This window comes from Leuresthes tenuis, unplaced genomic scaffold (assembly GCF_036924035.1).
Source record: "Leuresthes tenuis unplaced genomic scaffold, fLeuTen1.0.hap1 SCAF_7, whole genome shotgun sequence".
NCBI lineage: Eukaryota > Metazoa > Chordata > Actinopteri > Atheriniformes > Atherinopsidae > Leuresthes > Leuresthes tenuis.
The window spans coordinates 33,118,221-33,139,559 of NW_027325361.1; the positions used below are offsets into that span (position 1 = coordinate 33,118,221).

The following is a 21,339-nucleotide window of genomic DNA, read 5'->3' on the forward strand; positions in this document are numbered from 1 at the left end:
AGAAACCTGCAAACAAAAAGTCAAATGTTGCAAGACATTCCAGAATAATTATACAGCCTTTGCTGAAAAATATCCGGATGGATTTGCTGCTGGTAGATAATTTAAGTTCAGCTTTTAATCTTGAAAACTGTGGATGCAGGTTTTTAACTGCATATTAACTGTATAAAATGAAGAACCAATCAGTTCTTGTGTGCAAATAAAACAATAATAAGAAACGAAAATAAAAATTCTTCAATGTAATCATGAATATAATGAATGCTTACTGCTTCACAGGTATGTTAAAAATATACACCTGTAAAAAGCCTTTGCACGTGGTGCTCGACAATCATTATTTCTTTATTGCTGTCAGACAGTTCTCCATACCAGAGTTGATCGTTTTCCATAATCAATCCATCGCTGCATGGCAAAGTTGGTGGACTCAGCACAATTGAAGCCGTGGTTGAAACCAGCATGATAGCCAAATGGGAATGTCACAATGAACTGCCCAGCCTCCTGGGTGACCTGTCAGAAACACAACAGATGGAATTACAAGAGCTTTGATTCTATTTCCAAAGTTTGTCATGTAAATATAATCATATAATATTTTAATGACTTTATCATCTGTTTTCAGCTTGTAGTGATCTGACATGTAAAAAGGACATTGTATGATAATATTGTGAAAGGTTAGTGTTGTTTTGCTTCACCACAGGTGCAGACTATCTTACCACTGCAATCTCTCTTATGTTACGCAGCAAAAATCATGTAAATAGATTAACTCATTTATACAAGTGTTGGTCGTGTGACACTTAGTCATGTGTGCTCATGTCCGGTCACTTCATTCTCATGAAATACCCACGTGTAATGGTAACTAATGTTAACTTGGTATTAAGTGATTTATGGAGATATCAAAAAGTTAAAAAAAAAAAACAAAAAAAAAACATGTTGCTTTGAATAGCTTCGGCTTATTTCCAAAAGCCACTGACTTAAAAATACTCTTTCAAGGTTTTAAAAAGGATTATCTTTTTGATTCTTCATTCAATTTCTTACAATTTCAGAGTAAAATATGAAAAATGATAGCAGCTGGAAGCTACATTATTGTTGGTATGTTGTTATTATTGTTATTGTTGGTTGGTATGTTCTATCATTGTTGTTTTTAGCCTCTGTGAGGCACTTTGTGTTGCTTTTATGAAAGGTGCCATATAAATAAAATTTGATTTGATTTGTCAACCCATTTTACCTCATCATTTTTAACATCTTTTTAAAAAAAAAAAAAATATGAGCAACTCATGTCTTTGGAACACAAATAACAAAATACCTAAAGATACACCTTAAAGCTGACACATCAACAACAAGAGTCCAGCACACTTGATATAAATGGTTATGGCATTGCTCTGATATCACAACTTAATTATGCAGTGACCAGTGCAATGAGCAATGTCGCAGCTTTACTCTGACAAACAGTATCTGTCTGTTTTGAAGACCAAAGATTTACATGAAACATTGAGAAGTTACCAAAAACTAAACACAGCATGATGCCTCGTAAAAATCTGATAAGTCTGATGCATGCGACATGAATAAGTAAACAAAAAAAATATATGATAACATTACTTCGTTTTATCAGAATGACTTCAACACAAATGAGTAAATGAGACATTACCTTGTCAAACGGTATTCCATACTTTTTCAGGATTGAGGGTGAAATTAAAGTCATTTTATGCCGTAAGAAGGCTTCACAGCTCTGTGCATTCCCAGGAAAAAAACCTGTACAAGCAGGAAACCATTCAGATTGTAAGTGAAACTGACAGCATGGTTGGGTTAATACATTTAAAGTGAAACTGTCACATGGAATATACCCATGTAATAACCACTAAATAATAACATGTTAAAGCCTTTGAGTAACTTTCTGTATATCACAAAGGCTCACCGAGAGAATATTTGAGCCGTCAAAGCAGAAACAACTGAACTGGCAGTATGTTGAGAGTGGAGACACAGTGCTGTGAAAAACATAGTTCTTTGTTTTACAAAAAGTCTTTCTAAAACCTGACAGTTGGCTGGGAAACTGTCAACAAAAACAGTTTTACTTTTCAGCTTCTGTTTCAGAGGTTAAACTATAGATTATTATTTTAAATTAATGTTTATCTGCCTTTTTTAAATAAATTTGGGTCCTCTCTGTCCCCTCACTCTCAATCAGCCCAGACATTTTGGAGCAACACAGGAACAGGTGTTCCACAGGAACAGCACTAGAGTATCCAGGATATATATCCAGGATGGAGGATCCAACACTAGGGAAAAACTCTTCAAGAAGATGTGGGGCTAACCTGAGAGTTTAAGATGACCAATAATGTCTTTTAAAAATGAAAGTGACTCAGACTCAAAACAATTAAAAACAGCAGAGGAGCAGACAATGATAGATGGGTCATATGAAAAAGATGGGATAAGTGCTTCAGTGGACTTTTCTCACAGATTGCAGGAGTAGCTTCTAAACTGGTAGACTGTGGAACATTAAGAATCAAGTTATTAGTCTTAAAAATAACAAGGTTTATGACAGTTGGTGGTGACAATATCAGAGAAATATTTGTTTTTCTCAGTCTTTACAATACTTTGGTAACGCTGCCAGCATTCCCTCATTAGGTCAAAAGACACTAGCAGTTTATCCTTCTTCCACTGCGCTCTGCTTTCCTGCATGCTCGTCTGACAGCACAAGCTGTCAGCATAATCCAAGCAATTGTGAAAACGTTCACATGTATTTTCTAGAGCTTCTTACATGGAGCAAAATCATGTTAAAGGCTTCTACAATGAAAGAATTCTCAAATGTGCTTCTAAATCCAGATCTGCTTTGTAACGTTTACACTTCGGGGTCTAATGAAAGCCACATACAACTGGTTGATATTTGAAATAGCACAACTTGACTGGAACAACCAAGCAATTTGCCTAATAAGAGAAATAACTCAAGAAATTTAGGTTTGGGGAAATACATAGTACCTGGTCAAAAAACAGATGCACACTCAGTCTGGACCCATCAGGCCACATGACCTTTTGTCCATTGAGTCCACACTCCCTGATAGACAGTTTTCTTACATCCGTTTAGTCCCAAACATACAGTGGGTCTACATGATGAGATTAACTCGATTATATCTATAGTTGGGTTATGCTCCTTATCTAAGCAAGGGTAATTATCCTTTGTTACATGGCGGTGAATGAATCGAATCACTGGCACAAAGCATGCAACACAACAGTGGATAAGTGGCGCTGCAACCATTTCAGCTATGGCTAATAGAGCCGCTTCCTGTTGACGTCTTCACCGCCAACAACAACAAAACTAAGGCATTGGAGAAAGATGGCAAACAAAGAGCAAGATGAAAGCGTTGCCATCTGGAATGTGCTCATGCAGCCATGTCTTAGTGAAACACAATACTGCATTCCTGGTATTGCTTTCCTGCCCTCCATGCTCCAAAGTACCGTATTTTTCGGACCATAAGGCGCACTTAAAATCCTTTCATTTTCTCAAAAGTCGACAGTGCGCCTTAAAATGTGGTGCGCCACAATCCTGGTTGTGCTTTCTGACCTACAACCGATTTTATGTGGTACACGGCGCTCAAAAACCTGTCAAAATGTTTTAGCACGGCCTTGGTAAGCTGCGAAGCTGCACTGCTTGATGGATTGAGCATTATGGCCACCGTAGTCACGAGCCTCGCAGAGTAATACGATCTGTGCTTCAACATTAAGGTGTGTGCATTCATTCATTCATTCATTTTCTATACCCGCTGTCCCAAAAATGGCTCCTGTTAAGAGACATGATTACGAAGTGGATTTCAAACTCAACGCTATCAGTCGTGCAGTACAACAAGTGAGTTGAATAAAGTTTGACTTATCTGACTTTTGTTTCATTTACTGCGCCTTATAACCCGGTGCGCTTTATGTATGAAAATAGACCCGTTAGCAGTCAATCATTGATATTGCGGCTTATAACCCGCTGCGCTTTATAGCCCGAAAAATACCGTAGTTCATTTTATTTGACATAGACTTCACACCCCTATGACAAACAAGGGAAAAATAGTTGGACTTTGTTCCTCTTTGCTCTCCATTTTTCACCACCCCGACATGCTTTACAACTTGTCGAGGACTCGGTGTGTCACTTTGGGACGTCGTAGGACTTTGGAAATTAGAAATAAGCTGCTCATCTGTGTAAAATAACTCTCCTGTTGCTCAGAAGTGGAAGGAAGCACAGTATCCACATCAGAATTTAAAAACCTTTGAAAAACCCATGTATGAATGCCTGGAGCTACTGCAAAATCTCCAACTAATGTACCACTATTGTACAAAGAAAAAATAGAAGAAAAAAATCATGTGCCTTGAAGTAGCTTTTTGTTGTAAATATGTGCTATAAAAATCAACTGAACTGATTAAAAGACTAAGTATGCGACATGAAGTATGCTTTGTTAAAAACAACCCTGCAAGTTCCCCAAACATACCCTTGGCAAGCCGTTCCAGTCTTCTTCCATGCTCAGGTGGAACAACATACCTGAGGATCAACACATTTAAAAATTAATCAAATATGATAAGAATTGTAATACTGGAGTAAGATCACCTCTTACGCCACAAAACTGCCCACATAATCTGAGATCGTTTATGGTTGGCTGTTTTTCGAGAACACTACGCGGCCATTAAAAAATTATTTCTAACTTAGAAAAAATAGCTAAAGTTGCTACAACTTCAAATTAGGAATGGAGCCTGATCCTGTGGATGCCAAACTAAAATGGATACGGAAAAGGGTCTGTTGAATGGCAAGTTCATGCTCAAAACCTTTTAAGATGGTTCTCTCAACAAGTGCAAAGTTATCCTATACTGAGGTAGATTTTAGATTCCTGACACTTCCAGGTCATTCCACAGAGTTAGGAGGGTTCCAGAGCAAAATACATATTCAAAATATTCTGAACCGTTGCTATGCGCTGGCCTTATCGGCAGCAAGTCTGTGTAGCCCTCATTTTTGTTCGTAGTTGATATAATTATATGTAATTTAAGTTTTTAATCTAAACTTTTTTAGTGATCTGCTTTTTATTTACTGTTTTTATTTTTATTTTTTGACAATGTGCACTGCTACCAGTACTAGAGCAGTGTACACAAAAGAAGAACTGTTGGTACTGTCAAGGATTGGACGCGGAATTATACATCCAATTCCGACCAAGCTAAAAAAAAAAAAGCTGTACCGTTGATGCAGGATGCAAAACGAAAGGCAAAGATGCACAACTGGAGGGGGATGTACAAGCCTTTTCTGCCCTCGGTGACTATGGGAAATTCTAACTGGCTACCAAACAAGTGTGATGAGCTAGAGGCGCTTGTGCGGAAACAACAGCTGTATAAGGAGAGCAGTTTGATCTGTCTGTCTGAGTCCTGGCTGAACAACAACACACCAGACTCATGTGTGGACATACCCGGCTGCACAGCCATATGAGCGGATCGTGACCGGAGTACGAGCGGTAAGCGGAAAGGCAGGGGTATTATCCTGATTTTTAATCAGAGATGGGTTAACCCCCGCAATGTGACCGTTAAGGAGAGAATATGTTGTCCAGACATTGAACTGCTGTCAGTTGGTTTCCGTGCGTTCTCTGCACCCAGAGAGTTCCCATATACAATCGTCATTGTTGTTTACATTCCACCGAGGGCAGCACCAACAACGGCGTGTGATGTCATGCATGACGCCGTTGCTAGGATACAGACCCAGCATCCTGAGGAATTCATTGCTATCACAGGGGATTTCAACCATGTCTCTCTATCCTCCTGCCTAACTGGCTTTGTACAGTATGTGGACTGTTCAACACGTGGAGACAAGACCTGACCTAGATCTGTTTTATGCTAACGTGAAGGAGGCTTACAGGGCAGTGTCTCTTCCACCACTGGGTAGATCTGATCACATCATGGTCTATCTACAACCCACATACTGACCTTGTGTACAAAGACTTCCTGTTATTACCAGATCTTTCAGGTAGTGGTCACCAAAGGCATGTGATGCACTGAGAGGCTGCTTTAATGTCACAGACTGGGCTGGACTGCTGGAGGAAGAAGAAATGGACATTGACATGGAAAGGAGGGCCAGCACCATCACTGACTACATTAACTTCTGTAGGGACACTGTGATTCCAGTGAGGACTGTAAGGTGCTATCCTAATAATAAACCATGGATCACCAGTGACATCAAAGACCTCCTGAACCAGAAAAAGATGACGTTCCAGAATGGGGATGGAGAAAGGCGGAGGAAAGTACAACGGGAGCTTAAAAAGACACTACGTCTAAGGTGTAGTACAAGAAAAAGGTAGAGAGACAGCTGGAGAACAATAACACCAAGGAGGTGTGGAGGGGCATGAGGACCATCACTGGATACAGACTGAAAAACTCTCAGTCTGTGGAAGTGATGACAGCTAATACTGTTAACCAATATTACAACAGGTTTGATAGTGTGGCTTTTTCCACCTCTGCTGCTGCTCCCTCCACCCCCACAGCTGCTTCCTCTATACTGCTTCCACTGCCCAGCTGTACCTCCACCTCTGCGGCAGCTTCCACTGCCAGGCATCCTGAGCACAGCTGCACATCCACCTCTGCGGCAGCTTCCACCACCAGGCATCCTGAGCCCAGCTGCACATCCACCTCTGCGGCAGCTTCCACCACCAGGCATCCTGAGTCCAGCTATCCCTCCACCTCTGAGGCAGCTTCCACCACCAGGCATCCTGAATCCAGCTATCCCTCCACCTCTGCGGCAGCTTCCACCTCCAGGCATCCTGAGTCCAGCTATCCCTCCACCTCTGCGGCAGCTTCCACCACCAGGCATCCTGAACCCAGCTGCACATCCACCTCTGCGGCAGCTTCCACCACCAGGCATCCTGAGTCCAGCTATCCCTCCACCTCTGCGGCAGCTTCCACCACCAGGCATCCTGAACCCAGCTGCACATCCACCTCTGCGGCAGCTTCCACCACCAGGCATCCTGAGTCCAGCTATCCCTCCACTTCTGCGGCAGCTTCCACCACCAGGCATCCTGAACCCAGCTATCCCTCCACCTCTGCGGCAGCTTCCACCACCAGGCATCCTGAATCCAGCTATCCCTCCACCTCTGCGGCAGCTTCCACCTCCAGGCATCCTGAGTCCAGCTATCCCTCCACCTCTGTGGCAGCTTCCACCACCAGGCATCCTGAACCCAGCTGCACATCCACCTCTGCGGCAGCTTCCACCACCAGGCATCCTGAGTCCAGCTATCCCTCCACCTCTGCGGCAGCTTCCACCACCAGGCATCCTGAACCCAGCTGCACATCCACCTCTGCGGCAGCTTCCACCACCAGGCATCCTGAGTCCAGCTATCCCTCCACCTCTGCGGCAGCTTCCACCACCAGGCATCCTGAACCCAGCTGCACATCCACCTCTGCGGCAGCTTCCACCACCAGGCATCCTGAGTCCAGCTATCCCTCCACCTCTGCGGCAGCTTCCACCACCAGGCATCCTGAATCCAGCTATCCCTCCACCTCTGCGGCAGCTTCCACCTCCAGGCATCCTGAGTCCAGCTATCCCTCCACCTCTGCGGCAGCTTCCACCACCAGGCATCCTGAATCCAGCTATCCCTCCACCTCTGCGGCAGCTTCCACCTCCAGGCATCCTGAGTCCAGCTATCCCTCCACCTCTGCGGCAGCTTCCACCACCAGGCATCCTGAACCCAGCTGCACATCCACCTCTGCGGCAGCTTCCACCACCAGGCATCCTGAGTCCAGCTATCCCTCCACCTCTGCGGCAGCTTCCACCACCAGGCATCCTGAACCCAGCTGCACATCCACCTCTGCGGCAGCTTCCACCACCAGGCATCCTGAGTCCAGCTATCCCTCCACTTCTGCGGCAGCTTCCACCACCAGGCATCCTGAACCCAGCTATCCCTCCACCTCTGCGGCAGCTTCCACCACCAGGCATCCTGAATCCAGCTATCCCTCCACCTCTGCGGCAGCTTCCACCTCCAGGCATCCTGAGTCCAGCTATCCCTCCACCTCTGTGGCAGCTTCCACCACCAGGCATCCTGAACCCAGCTGCACATCCACCTCTGCGGCAGCTTCCACCACCAGGCATCCTGAGTCCAGCTATCCCTCCACCTCTGCGGCAGCTTCCACCACCAGGCATCCTGAACCCAGCTGCACATCCACCTCTGCGGCAGCTTCCACCACCAGGCATCCTGAGTCCAGCTATCCCTCCACCTCTGCGGCAGCTTCCACCACCAGGCATCCTGAGTCCAGCTATCCCTCCACCTCTGCGGCAGCTTCCACCACCAGGCATCCTGAGTCCAGCTACCCCTCCACCTCTGCGGCAGCTTCCACCACCAGGCATCCCTGAGTCCAGCTACCCCTCCACCTCTGCGGCAGCTTCCACCGCCTGGCATCCTGAGCCCAGCTGCACATCCACATCTGTGGCAACTCCCACCACTAGCTCTCCTCTGTCCAGCTGCACCCCCCACCCCCATCTCTATGATTGATAGACACATCACTCCTGTTGCCATCCCTCTGCTACAACCTCTGTGTCTAACTGTGGAGAAGGTTGGAGCTGAGCTCAGAAGACTTCAGTCAGGGAGGCTGCAGGCCCAGATGGAGTCTTTCCAAGGCTTCTGAGGCAATGGTCAACTAGCAGTTTCTTCATAGGCTCTTCAATATGAGCCTTCAGATGGAAAAAGTCCCGGTGCTGTGAAAAACTTCTTGTCTCATACCGGTGCCCAAATTAGGGCAACCGGTGGAGCTGAATGACTACAGACCGGTGGCTTTGACATCTCATATCATGAAGACCTTGGAGAGACTCCTTGTTCGCCGCATGAGATTGCAGGTTGCTGAGGATCTTGACCCCAAGTTTGCCTACCAGAAACACACAGATGTGGAAGACACGATTCTGTACATGCTGCATCGGACATATGCTTATCTGGATGTGCCTGGTTCATATGTGAGAATCATGTTCTTTGACTTCTCCAGTGCCTTCAACACCATACAGCATCCCATAATGAAAGATAAGCTTCTAGGTGAAGCTCCTAGGTGGCTCCTTTTCTTTTCACCCTGTACAAATCGGACTTCAGGTATAACTCAGAGTCCTGCCACATACAGAAGTATTCTGATGATACGACTGTTGTGGCATGTGTGCGCGGTGGACAGGTGAAGGAGTACAGGGACCTTGTGGAGTCCTTCAATGGCTGGACCAAAAAGAACCGTTTGCTCCTGACAAACTGGTCAAAAAGGCCAGTTCTATAGTAGGCAGAAGGCTAAACCCTTTCAGTGCTGTGGGGGAGCAACGGATGAGGAGGAAATTATATTCTGTTTTGGAGAATAATAAACATCCTCTCCACAGCATACTGGCAGGTCAGAGGAGCAGCTGCAGTGAGAGGCTCATCTCACTGTGCTGCAGGACTGAGAGGTTCAGGAGGTCCTTTGTCCCCACAGCCATAAGGCTTTTTAACAGTGACTGCTGACATGTTCTTCTCACATTTATTTATTTAGTCATTTATTATTATTATTATTATTCTAATAAACAATAAAAAAAATTGAGCTACTTGACTAATTTGAGTTTCCCCCACTGGGGGATGAATAAAGCACTTTCCTATTCTATTCTAAATAGACTGTTTGTCTGAACTCCGTGTCTGTAATGAGAGACTCCACTTCCACCAGCTCACAGACCTTCCATAATTGTTATGGGGAACTTTCAGCTCTATTCACACATGCCAATTGTGATGTTTCACAATTCTTGTTGATGAAGATTCTCAGTCATCAAGGTCATGGTAATCCTAAGAACTAGAATAACAGCAACAAGACTTCTTCTTGGATCTTGAAGACGTTTCATCTCTCATCCGAAAAAGGCTTTTTTAGTTCTAAACTAGATGGTGGGAGTATCAGCTTATAAGCAGAGAGAGTTGTTGCAGTCATGTTTCACTGAACCCCCTGACCAATGTGCATGTTGTTTGAGTCATTATCACCTCTGAATTGTCTATCTGCCTGAAAGGGCGAGTTGTGGTCACATGATCCAAGGTGTGAATGGTTGTAAAACTGCCTGGGGAAATGAAATGTCTTCAAGGTCCAAGAAGAATAAGTCCAGTTGCCCTTAATCAAGCTCTTGCGATTTCTGAATTCTTACCAACTGTCTTGGTAACCTCCGCAAGAAGTCTGGAGGAAAGGTTTTGGACATTGATTTCATCCATTCCATAATACCATGCAACCCTAAATGTTGCACCTCTGAAACTCTGAAAAACTCTGAAAAAAAAACTTCAGGACTGCAGTACATATGTGCAAATAGCTAATGTGTGACACACTTCTGTCTCACAGAGTGCAATGATTTATCAGTGACTGTACCAAGACTTTGGCTCTCCATAGTGCAGGTAGTTAATGCTGTATAGATCCATGTCCTCTGTGTGCCATGCAAAAGCACTTTTCCACATTCCAAAATAGAGGTATGGTGTGGTGACTCCTTTAATCTTGATACCACTCTCACTCTGCACAGTGTCCAGGATGGTGTTGAGATGACCAACATTCCATTCAGTCACATTCTGCACAGGAAGGATATACAGGACACTTAAAATTGCTATAATGCTATAAAAATTAAATAACTAGACATGGCTGACTATGTAAGTATATTACTGAAAAAGTCTGTTGAAAAGATGCAGGTTCTGGGTTTTAAAGCATCAACAACTCACTGGATCATAGAGTGTCCCACTGACATCAGCCCCATAAAGTGGAGGGTTGAAAGTCAGGTTCCTCCAAAACTTCCTCTCCAGCTCATCATAATCCACATATCTGGGACTGGAAAACCTACATTTCAAAATATTTTAAGATACTCAATGAAAACAACTTAAAGTCCAGAGAAGACTTTTCAACTGGAGATTTAAGTCATTATAGTACAGACTATGTAAAAAAAACTATGTAAAAACTATGGCACTGTGTTAACTGACTTGTCTAAGTTGGAAGTCTTGCGGAACTCGTGAACAGTCATTGGCTTCTTCTGTATGTTGTACTGGGTAAAAAGTCCTGACTGGCCTGTCACCACCTGCTGAATAGGAGCAGGAATCAGCAGGTCATCAATGTTGCTGTATGTCTTTCTCGGTTTCCAGCCTTTAGGTGGTATAATCTGCAAGAAAAGAAAATAGTTGACGGAAACTCATACTATGCCATGCTGAAACAAGTGTGGCTCAAACTCTTAGGTTGTATTGAGACAAAAACACTGGTTCGAGTAGGTTCTTCCCTTGCACATGGTGTGTGAAACAGTCTTGCATAGAGGTACGTAACAATGAGATAGAGAAACATACAAATGAGCATTAAAATAAATGGGCTTGGGATTATAAGTGGAGACAGAAAGTGCAAAGGGTGTGATAGAAGTACAAATATCTGTAAATAAAATGAGCAACAAATTGAATAAGAAACGGACTGAACCCTGAAGTGGTGGATGAAGTGGTCCCAGTAGAGTGCCTGTGTGGAAATCCCTCCGTTAGCTCTCATATAGCCGCAAGTAGCCACATAACAGCAGCTATGAGCTAACAGAGCTACAGTACACGTTCGTTCATTCATTCATAAAGTATTGGTGAAATAAAGACAGATAATGCCTTATTTAGAGGCTGCATCGTCTAAGCCCCGTTCACTCCGTTATATGGATATACGCCGATCATGAGTGTTCTAAATAGCTTCCGAAGGACGCCGACTTTTACCAAACTGTTCTCAGTGAGTAGATAAACGTATTTCATGCCAGAAATAAGGTCTAGGTTAAAAAATACCGGAGTTCCCCTTTAAGATTCCAAAAAATTGGTGAATGTGCAAGTTCTCTTAAACCACTCGTACGCACGACTTAAGAACAAATCTCTTCGCATGAGTGGTTCTTGCATGAGGCCAATTGTTACAATCATATTTTTATGTTGTCATGTTGTTGTAGTGTCTCAGGTTTCTAGAACATAATAATTAAGCTTTTATCTAACTTTATTTCTCCCTTTCTCCAGCCTGTGAGATTGTATTTAGTCCATTCCTTAATTTGTTATAAGAATGTTAAAAATGCCATTTTGAGGTGAAGAATAGAGTGTGGTTCAGTTGTCTTTTGCCTGCTAGATTACAGATTGGGAGGAGTTAATAAGACCCTGTGTGGCCGGCGGTGTGTCCATATTTAATTGGTCAGAATTTACAGAGCTGTGACGGTTGTTATCTCATTTAGATTGGTAAAAGGTTGTTGTGCATAGATTCCATCGGAAGCGTCTGGGCAGGGCAAACGTTGGGGGAACGCCCTTAGCTTGAGTCAAAATTAAAATAGCTTGAGCATTAACCTAGCTCCCAACTAGCAATAACAATAGCAGCAACCTAAATTAGCCGAGCATAAAATTAGCATTGGCTTCAGTCTAGCCTAGAGCATAGGCCTCCTAAGGTAACACAGTTTAACATCAACATTAACACCAGCAGTAGCCTAGACTGCTCCAAACTGACCTGGCCTAATATCAAGCTAGCATTAACATGAGCCTAGCCTAAACAAACCCTAAAGTCTTTTGTGTTCAGAACAATCAAGTGTGACTAACTAAAAAAAAAAAAAAAAAAAAAAAAGTACACATTTGTAGGGGGAATTTATTATTGGAAAATATAGAAGAAAAAAAAAGAAATAAAAAAGGTTCATGTCTTTGTTTAAACACATTTTCTATGATAACTGTGGGCCTGACAGAGAGGAGAAAAGGTTGGATAAGTTCAGAAGATTAGACAGAAAATGTCTTTGGAAGAAGTGTTGTGGATTTGATCCCAAATTTTGCTGACAGGAATTAATCATTTTTATTCCTCATTAACTTTAAAGTCACTACTAACAGACCTACACAGGAGAAAAGAAAATAACTAACAGAGTTGGAAGCTTGGCCTGAGAGCAAAGTCTCCAACTGAAGATCAGCTGAGCAGCATCACAGTAAATTATGAATCACAAAGCTTAAAAGCTCCCAATGCTTTTTCAGATGACAGATAACCTCCAAACATCATGTTGCTCCATAGTGTTCCCAATTTAAGTTTGTTAGTTGTTCTCTTTATCATAAATGCTCTCACCCTAAGATTATCTCATCCCAACCCTGCTTCCTTCTTCTCTCATTCAGCCCTGAGCATGAGGACAGTCCAAACAATACATTTATCTACAGATTCTGAGTGATCATTGGCCTGTCCTTAAAGAGTACCAAAGCTACATATAGTTATTTAGTACAAGTGTTCACAATAATAATAGAAGTTAAATTTTTTTACAAAAGCTATTATTACTAATTCATTTATGTATTTCAAAATGTATTTGATTGGGAGAGATACCAAAGTACATGGACAATCTGAAAAAAACTTTTCAATGCAAGTATCAGTGAAGAGATAAGAAGCAATAAAATGTCTTAAATAACTCCACTTAAGAACACGATGTTTAAAACTAGACATTAGTACAATTGTGTTACTGAAGTAAGATTTAACAGCTCGGGTTAAACAGAGTTAAAGTTCGGAAGATTTCTGATAAACAAGCAGAGCTTTTCAAATCTTTGATCCTTTCATTGGAAAACTGTCAAAAGAAAATATATCTTATTAACTGAGACTTTATGATTTCCACCTGAAGCAGGTCTGAGACCAGACAGTCAAACCATATGATACATGTGAAAATGTATCATATGGATTTAACAGCGAGGCCAGACAGTCAGATGTCAAACAGTTTATCATCTTAAAGCAGTAAAGTTAGCCTTTATCGTTTTAAAGCTCATATTAACATGACTTAAAGATTTAGCTGATCCAAATACTTCTCTTCTGCTTCTTGCTCAGTGAGATCACCTTTCATTCTAACATTCAGGTGCAGATGGTGTTAGATCACCAATTTAAGATGATGTTGTTTCTAAATGTGAGGTTAGCTCTTCTGCAACAACATCACATTTTTACCAGAAACATGAGCAAAAACTGTAGAATTTAACTTATTGTTTCCTTTCACTACATCTGATTGATTAACTTGCCTGATCCTAAAGGAACCAATATCATATTCATCCGATATTATAGCATTTGTGTTAATTATATCATAAAATTTCATCGTCAGATCTTTAACAGCTTACATAAAGAAGTCATTCAATCTGTTGACAACCTGTAAAGGGACAGATGATGTAAAGATAATATTTATCATCAGTATTTATATTTGATCTTATTGAACCATTTAACTATTTAACTGCAGCAGATTCTCTTAAAGCTATAGTTGGTAAGATGGAGAAGAGAGCAGACTTAGCTTGAAAATTTGAACCAACACAAGCTTGACGTCACCCCCCCTCCCTCTCTGGTGCACTCATTCCCTGCCTCCAAGCCTCTCCTCCCTGCCGATATTTACCCTTGTTTTATCTCGGGCTGGATTGAGTTCTTTCTTTTTTGCTTTTTTGTCTTCCCCGGTCATTTCTTTTTTGTTGTATTAGCCGTATATGCTGTTGTTGGCAGCGGCGGTATGGGAGGTTTCTCTTTTGCTGGTGGCTGTTGCTTCGCCATAGCTTTCACTAGAGCTGTTTTGAGGAGTGATTGACAGATGTCAGAGACTCCGTCAGACACTGCTCTGGCTCTGATTGGTTGTTTTATCTTGGTCGTGGTAAATTCTTGAAAATCGCAGTAGGTGGGACCAATGGAGCTGCTTTTTTTTTTTGTTTTTTTTTTCTTTTTACAGATTACAAGTCTCATGTCTTACTGCCTAGGCATAGGGACAGTTTTAGGAAATATCACAAGAAGTTACTTTTATTCAGGTTACCAACCGAAGCTTTAACAGAGCAGCAAAGTGCTTACAGAAAAGTTTAAAGTGAGTTAGATTATTAGAATATTAACAAAAACAGCAATAAAATGAGTGCTATGTGAGTCAGATATCACTGATGGCTTTCTGAAAGAGGAAAACTCAGAGAAAGTTACAGGCAGCTGCAGCGTGTCTGAGTCATTAACCCTGAAGAGAAATACTGATTAAATTAAACAGTAAAACATTGAATAAAATGAGTGAAATAGAAATAAAACAGTGTTTAGAGTTAAAGAGATGCCACTTAACCAGAAATTGAGAAAAGGAGTGGGTTTTAGAAAATCTTAAATAATTAGAGATCTGAGCTGCTCTGATTGGAAAAGGTAGATTAATCCATCCGTGTCAGCTTGAACATTTAACTTACTTTAGGAAATCAAATTTGTTTCAACTACAACAACAAGTAAAGTAAAATACTGATTTTATATTGAGAAATATACACTCTGCCAGATATAACATTTCAGGCCGATATTCTAATTTCAGCCCAGGACTTCATGTGCAGAGGCAGACGCTCCACCCTGCGCAGCTGCTCAGTATCAATGAGGGAGCAGAACAAGCTTCTTTTGAAGAGACAAAGTAAATCGTTGATTTTGGGTGACACCAAAGCAGTGTGTACAGTTTTGGAGGCTCACACCACAAAGGACATTGAACATTTATCCAGCAGTTGGATGTTGAACCACAGAACATTTGGAACTGAATTTAATGCTTTTTGAGCTGCAGTCTGGGATCATTGCAAGCAGAATAAAGGCCTCAGAGTGCGTGAATCCAACAATAAACGTCACACAAAGAATGAAGGAAGTGAAAACAAGTGACCTCAGAGGGAGGGCATCTATATCAGCCTTGAGGGGCCTAAGAGAATCGCAACAGGTGTGCAAAGACCAACAGGAGCATGCTGGACCTGTGATGAACCTGGTCATTGTACAAACACTTGCCAAAGACCACGAGGAAACTCTGACCCTCAGCGCGACCAAGGCCAGCCTCTGCAGGGTGGAGCGAGAGGCCCGGTGGATACCTGGGCAGGGCCACACTTCAGAATGGAAAAACAAAATCCGAATATTGATATCAAATTGGACCCCGAACAATTTATGAGGGAGAGACTTTTTTACAAAATAGAATTAGAAATAGAAATCTGGTGTCCTGCCCAGGGTGTATATTTTGGTAAACTATTAAAATAAAGCTTCCAATATTAAAGAAAACAGGATCAACAAAAGTTTCCAACTGAAACAAGTGCCAAACAATTCGTGGTCCAAAATAAAACTCTGCTTACCAAGAGAGAATAGAGTTTAAAAGAATTTCCAAGTTAGCCAGAAAACAAAACAAAGAAGGGGCGAGTAAAATTATTGAGGGACTAAGTGCCTTCAGGTGATGTTCGTTAGGATTTGGAGCAATATGAATAAAACTTAATCTAATTGGCTTGGATTAATACAAGCAGAGTTCCTGGTTAAAACACACAGTGAGTGTGACACTCCAATATTAACAGTTGTAAAACAGAGAAATCCAAGTATAGGTTAGTGTGTGATTTTGAGAATATTAGATGTTGCAGGTACAGTCTGCAGGGATGCCAAACTCACGCTCTCCTTACCAAGGTGCCACCAGATGTTAAAGTTCTACAGTGTGTTCCATCTGTGTTTTCAATTTTGCCCTCTTATTTTTATGGATCATTGAAGTTCTTCTTATTTAGTGTTTTACAGAGTTTCTCTGACTGAGGACTCTCAGTGTTTGTTAGCATTCATACAGAGGTAAGCAGATGTTCATTTAGCACAAGGTTAAGCAATGGCTGAGAGAATTAAGGGCACCAGGAGAGCCAACGTTGATATGATCTATGAACTATTCCAGTGTTGTTTCCTACTTTAAAGCGTTAATGCTCACATTCTCATGCCAGCACCATAGTCGAGGTGAATCCTTATAGGACCCCTACTCGGTAGTTTGCTGATTATTTTGATTGTAGAGGTGCACAGTATGTGCCAGGAGGAAGAAATGGAAAGGAAACAGCTAATTACTTCATGATGAGTGATTCTTTTTTTAGACTGATTTTGAGTGTTCAAACCCACCCACAAAACCCAACATCTACTAAACATACTGATCCAGATATTCTTCTTTTCATCTATTAAGAGTATGAGTGTGAAGTGCAGGATGTGGGAGGATTTGAATGGGATGAATGAAATGTTCTGTGAGAACAGTTTTAATCATGTGTTTTGGTTCATTAGAAAACTTCCATAAATGATGACCCACGTTGTTTAATCTGGTGCACTGAAGTAAAACAGAATAAACTGAAGCCAGAGCTGCTCGAAGTAAGGTAAAGCACAGAGCTTTGAACTACGCCATTAAAAGCCTAAATTATGTGAAGGGAAAAACAAAAAGGATCCTGAACAATTTAGCCAACATTCCAAAACTGCTCAGAGCAAAGAACATTATTACAAGTATCAAAGCTGATCTGGGCCCTTAGGTCAAAGCATGCATGCAAGGTAACAAGATTTGATGTCTGACAACACAAGCACGATGCTGTGGCACTGCTAAGGAAAAAGTTAAATGAACAAATGAAATAAAACCTTTGTTTTTAATTCCAATTTGTATGGAAAAGCTGTTGCGTCACGTTATGCTGTAAGCAGCTCTGATGTCACACTGTTGGTACCACATGAAGTGTTTCTGATTCAAATGGAGCAGAAAAACAATGCTGATCCTAAACTGTCTGTGGATGGCTCAGCATCACCAAACACAGCCACTGGTAAGAATTAAAGAGAATTTAGTATTAAGTAACAAGTATTACGCAAATCATGCTGAAATTTTATCTAAATACTCAGACAATAATTATCCCAAACCTCATTGAGATGAAACGGCTGCTTTCTTGATGCTGTGCTGCTCCCAAAATAAAATCTAACCACAACCATTTCTGTCCTGCAGCAGACAGCAACACAGGAGGAGAAACTGCAGTGGAGGCGTTCGGCAGAATTAACATATGGATGAGACTCGTTCGTCAGGGGGGTGGATGATACAACAATCAGTCATGGTTTACTAAAGCTTCTCAAGTTTTCCCAAAATTCTGTGTGAGTCTTTGTCTTTGGTCTGTTTTGTCTTGTGTGTTGAATCTGTGTTGATGTGTTCTCTAAATGGTTTGAAGTTTTTACAAATAAGCTAACGTAGCTGCCACAGATATTTATTTTCATCTATGTGACCTACATTTGTCTTCCAAAATGAAACTATCCAGCCCGCGTTTAATCTCCAAAAATCTGAAGGGTAAATTATTCGGCTCGTGTTAAAACTTGTTAAAAGTCGTGTTATCGGTGCAATAGCGTAATTTAAAAGAGTTACGGCGGCTTCAAGTGAGCTATAGCGAGGGGAGGTTTACTTCCTGTTTATAAAATAAAAGCGCAAATTCCATCCTTATGGTTTTCTTTATAATAAAAGAAAACGGGTGTTTTATTTTTGTGAAAATGACCAGAAGTACATTACTCACTACGACTGGCTTGGTTAGCAAAAACCCTCTTTTTCAGAAAGTCAAGGAAAATCAGGTGCTCTGACCACAGCTGTACAATGTGCCGTTGAGCCCAGTCCAGCCCAAGCAGGTCCTGCCCTTCCCAGCCCCTAACCTGTCCTGTCCAGCCCTTCAATGAGTGTTTCTGTTTTTTATTGTTGTTCTGTTGTGTTTTAATTCAATTAAATTGTTCTATTCATTACCGTGAGGTTTACTTTTAGCTCAGTGTAGAGTCGTTGAATGTATGAAAAAAAAAGCTACTTATTCTGTTTTATCTATTTAAATTTACTTCTAACTTTTATTTTATTTTATTTTATTATCAGCTGGTTCACACATTTTATAAACAAATAAACAATGGTTCATTACTTATATTTACATCTATTATTTTGTTTAATTTTAGGATAAGTTTAGTTAGCAAATATTTAAGTCAAACCTGAAGCCTCCTCATAGTGAGGTATACAGTTGGTAAATTCAACAAAAGTATTGTATTGGTATCAAGTATCGACCGATATGCAAAACCTAGATATCGGAATCGGTATCGGAATAAAAAAAGCTGGATCGGTGCATCCCTAATTATTGTATTATCATTGGGTTCATAATGAACATTGGAATTAGACCTGTTAAAAGGCTATTCCTGAATGTAGAACATTGTGAAGATGATATGTTGCATTGTTGTGCTGCTCGGTTCTCTTTTGTGCTAACATTCATCCACAGGTTAGATTAACTGCATCAGCATCAGAACCACTACAGCAGTGTTCTTCAACCCTGGTCCTCGGGACCCACTACCCTGCATGTTTTCTATGTTTCGAAAATGACGAGCTGATCATTTGAATCAGGTGTGGTGGAGGAGGGAAACATCGAAAACATGCAGGGCAGTGGGTCCCGAGGGCCAGGGTTGAAGAACCCTGCACTACAGGACTCAAAGTCAGGTAACTGACCAGGGGCCTCATGTACAAAGGGTATACGCACAAAAAAGTGGCATATGCACAATCGGATGCATTAAGAGCGAAATGACCGTGGAAATGTGCGGTGCCTCACGCCAACTATTAACCATTAAATACAATGGCTGCTTTAGCGATATTGGAAGACGTTGCAAATGGTGCAATTCGAAAAGAGTGTGTGTTCAGAGACAGAGAGGATTTGCTGGCACATGATGGTGACTGAATCATCAGCTGCTTTAGGTTCCTCAGGGCAATCATCCTGGAACTGTGCGCAGAGCTGCGGCCGGGGTTGGAGCACAACAGAGGCCAACCACTTGGGACAGTGCCAGTCGACCCTGAGCCAAGCCATGCCAGCCGTGTGGGACAGAATTAGCTGCAGGTTATATCAAATTCCCACAATACAGTTGAACAGGCCAACATTAAAGCGCAATTTACAGCGAGAGCTGGTTTCCCTAATGTAATCGGAGCTATTGACTGCACACACATTGCTACAAAAGCGGCATAACATGATGATTTTGCATATGTCATCAGGAAACATTTCCATTCGATCAATATCAAGTTATTTATGATGCACAAATGCAATTAGCAACAGTGAGGCGAGGTGGCCTGGTTCAATGCACAATTCATACATTCAGTAACAGAATTGTTGGGAACAGACTACAAGCTGGCACTGTGTGCGATGGGTGGCTTCTTGGTGAGTAACTTTATTCGTGTAATTATCCTAATATTATTCCCCGTGGTGTGCACTGTGCATGTGTGCCCCCAATTTCTATCCCATCTTCACAGCATCATTACTAGTCGGTGGTTAAAGTTTGTACCTTGCTGTTTTTTGCTGGTTAAACTACAGCTTAAGATCTTTCTAACAAGCCCCTGATCGTCTCTGTGTGCCAATGTTAATAATCCCGTGTGTAAAGTGTGAAATGTCTTAATCAGCCTCGCCTTTTCCCCGGCGCACTTCTGCACTAGGTTACTGTATGAACACGTTTGTTGTGAGTTACACAAATACAGGTATTTACCTTGGGGATAATCAGAGTCACCCACATGTGCTCCCACCACCACTGAGAGAGAAGTGTCACCCATAATTGCGCCAACTCTCTGTTCAAACAGGGTTGGCCCCTCTTCTCCTGTCCCCCCACCTATTTTGGTCACACTTAGGCGGTGAGCAGACAGTCTCCGCTTCACATCCACCTTAATGTCGGACCACTTCTTCTTCACCTGTGCTTGTGTGCGCTTTTCTGACCCCACAGCACTGACAGCCCCACACATGCTCTTCCACCCGGTCCTCTTGCGTTTGTTGCTTATGCCGGAGGACAGCGTGCCAAAGAGCACATTTTTGCGCGCCACCACTTCAGAAAGTAGTACCTCCATCTCGCGTTCCGCGAAGTTCTTCTTTTTTCCCCCGTTTTACCCTTTTTTTCTTAAATTTTTTATTGTACAGAGAGGGGAATCGCAGGTGCAGGGCTCATTTAAATATGATTTGCATATTTAAGTAGGGGCGTGGACAGGGAGGAGTCGGGTACTCTGACATGTGCGCTCAATTCCACGTTGATTGGGATGTACAAAGGAAATGTGCTTAAATTCATGCGTATGCACAGATTCATACATCCGGATTTTTTTTCTGTGTAGGAGGGCATTTGGGTTATGCGTACACCATCTTTCACTGGGAAATCCATGCAAGTCTTTGTACATGAGGCCCCTGGCGTTCTGAACAGTGTACCCATCATGCCAAGATGATGGTGGAACAATCCCATAATCTTCATCCACATGTGCACAATATGGGCTCAAAAGGGTGGACAGTGAAGCTAAGCGCTCCACCCCAACTGAATGAAAAGCTGTTTGGAAGAATTCACTCCACCAAGCTGCCACCAAACGTGTAACAATCTACAGCCTTCAACCACTGTAGAAATCTGTCCGAATTCTCTCCTGAATTGTCCTAAAAGAAGATTAGTTAGGTAATAAGGGGTGGTAAAGACCCGTTCACGGAAGTGAAGTGCTCGTAACTTCTCCTTCTGAGTTAGCTCAGCTCCGGATCAGGCTGCTGAATGCTGATGTTCTGCCAGAGGGAGATGAGTGCAGCCAGTAGTGACAGGATTGGACCAGAAGAGACTGAGCTGCGCTACATTACTCTGCACATGATTATCATTAAAAAAAAAAAAAAAAAAAGACTTAAAAGATAT

At 42.1% G+C, this 21,339-nt stretch overlaps 1 protein-coding gene across 2 annotated transcripts in view; it reads right to left on the reverse strand.

Annotated features, from left to right (window-relative positions):
* kdm4aa (lysine (K)-specific demethylase 4A, genome duplicate a) overlaps positions 1-21,339 on the reverse strand; it is a 172,135-nt gene that overhangs the window by 141,856 nt on the left and 8,940 nt on the right. For both annotated transcript variants that reach the window (XM_072390199.1, XM_072390198.1), the window contains exons 3-8: positions 10,923-11,098; positions 10,668-10,782; positions 10,327-10,520; positions 4,452-4,501; positions 1,637-1,740; positions 364-501 (exon numbers count right to left, since the gene is read on the reverse strand). In XM_072390199.1, coding sequence (XP_072246300.1) covers positions 364-501; positions 1,637-1,740; positions 4,452-4,501; positions 10,327-10,520; positions 10,668-10,782; positions 10,923-11,098 — 777 coding nt within the window. The remainder of the gene's footprint in view (positions 1-363; positions 502-1,636; positions 1,741-4,451; positions 4,502-10,326; positions 10,521-10,667; positions 10,783-10,922; positions 11,099-21,339) is intronic.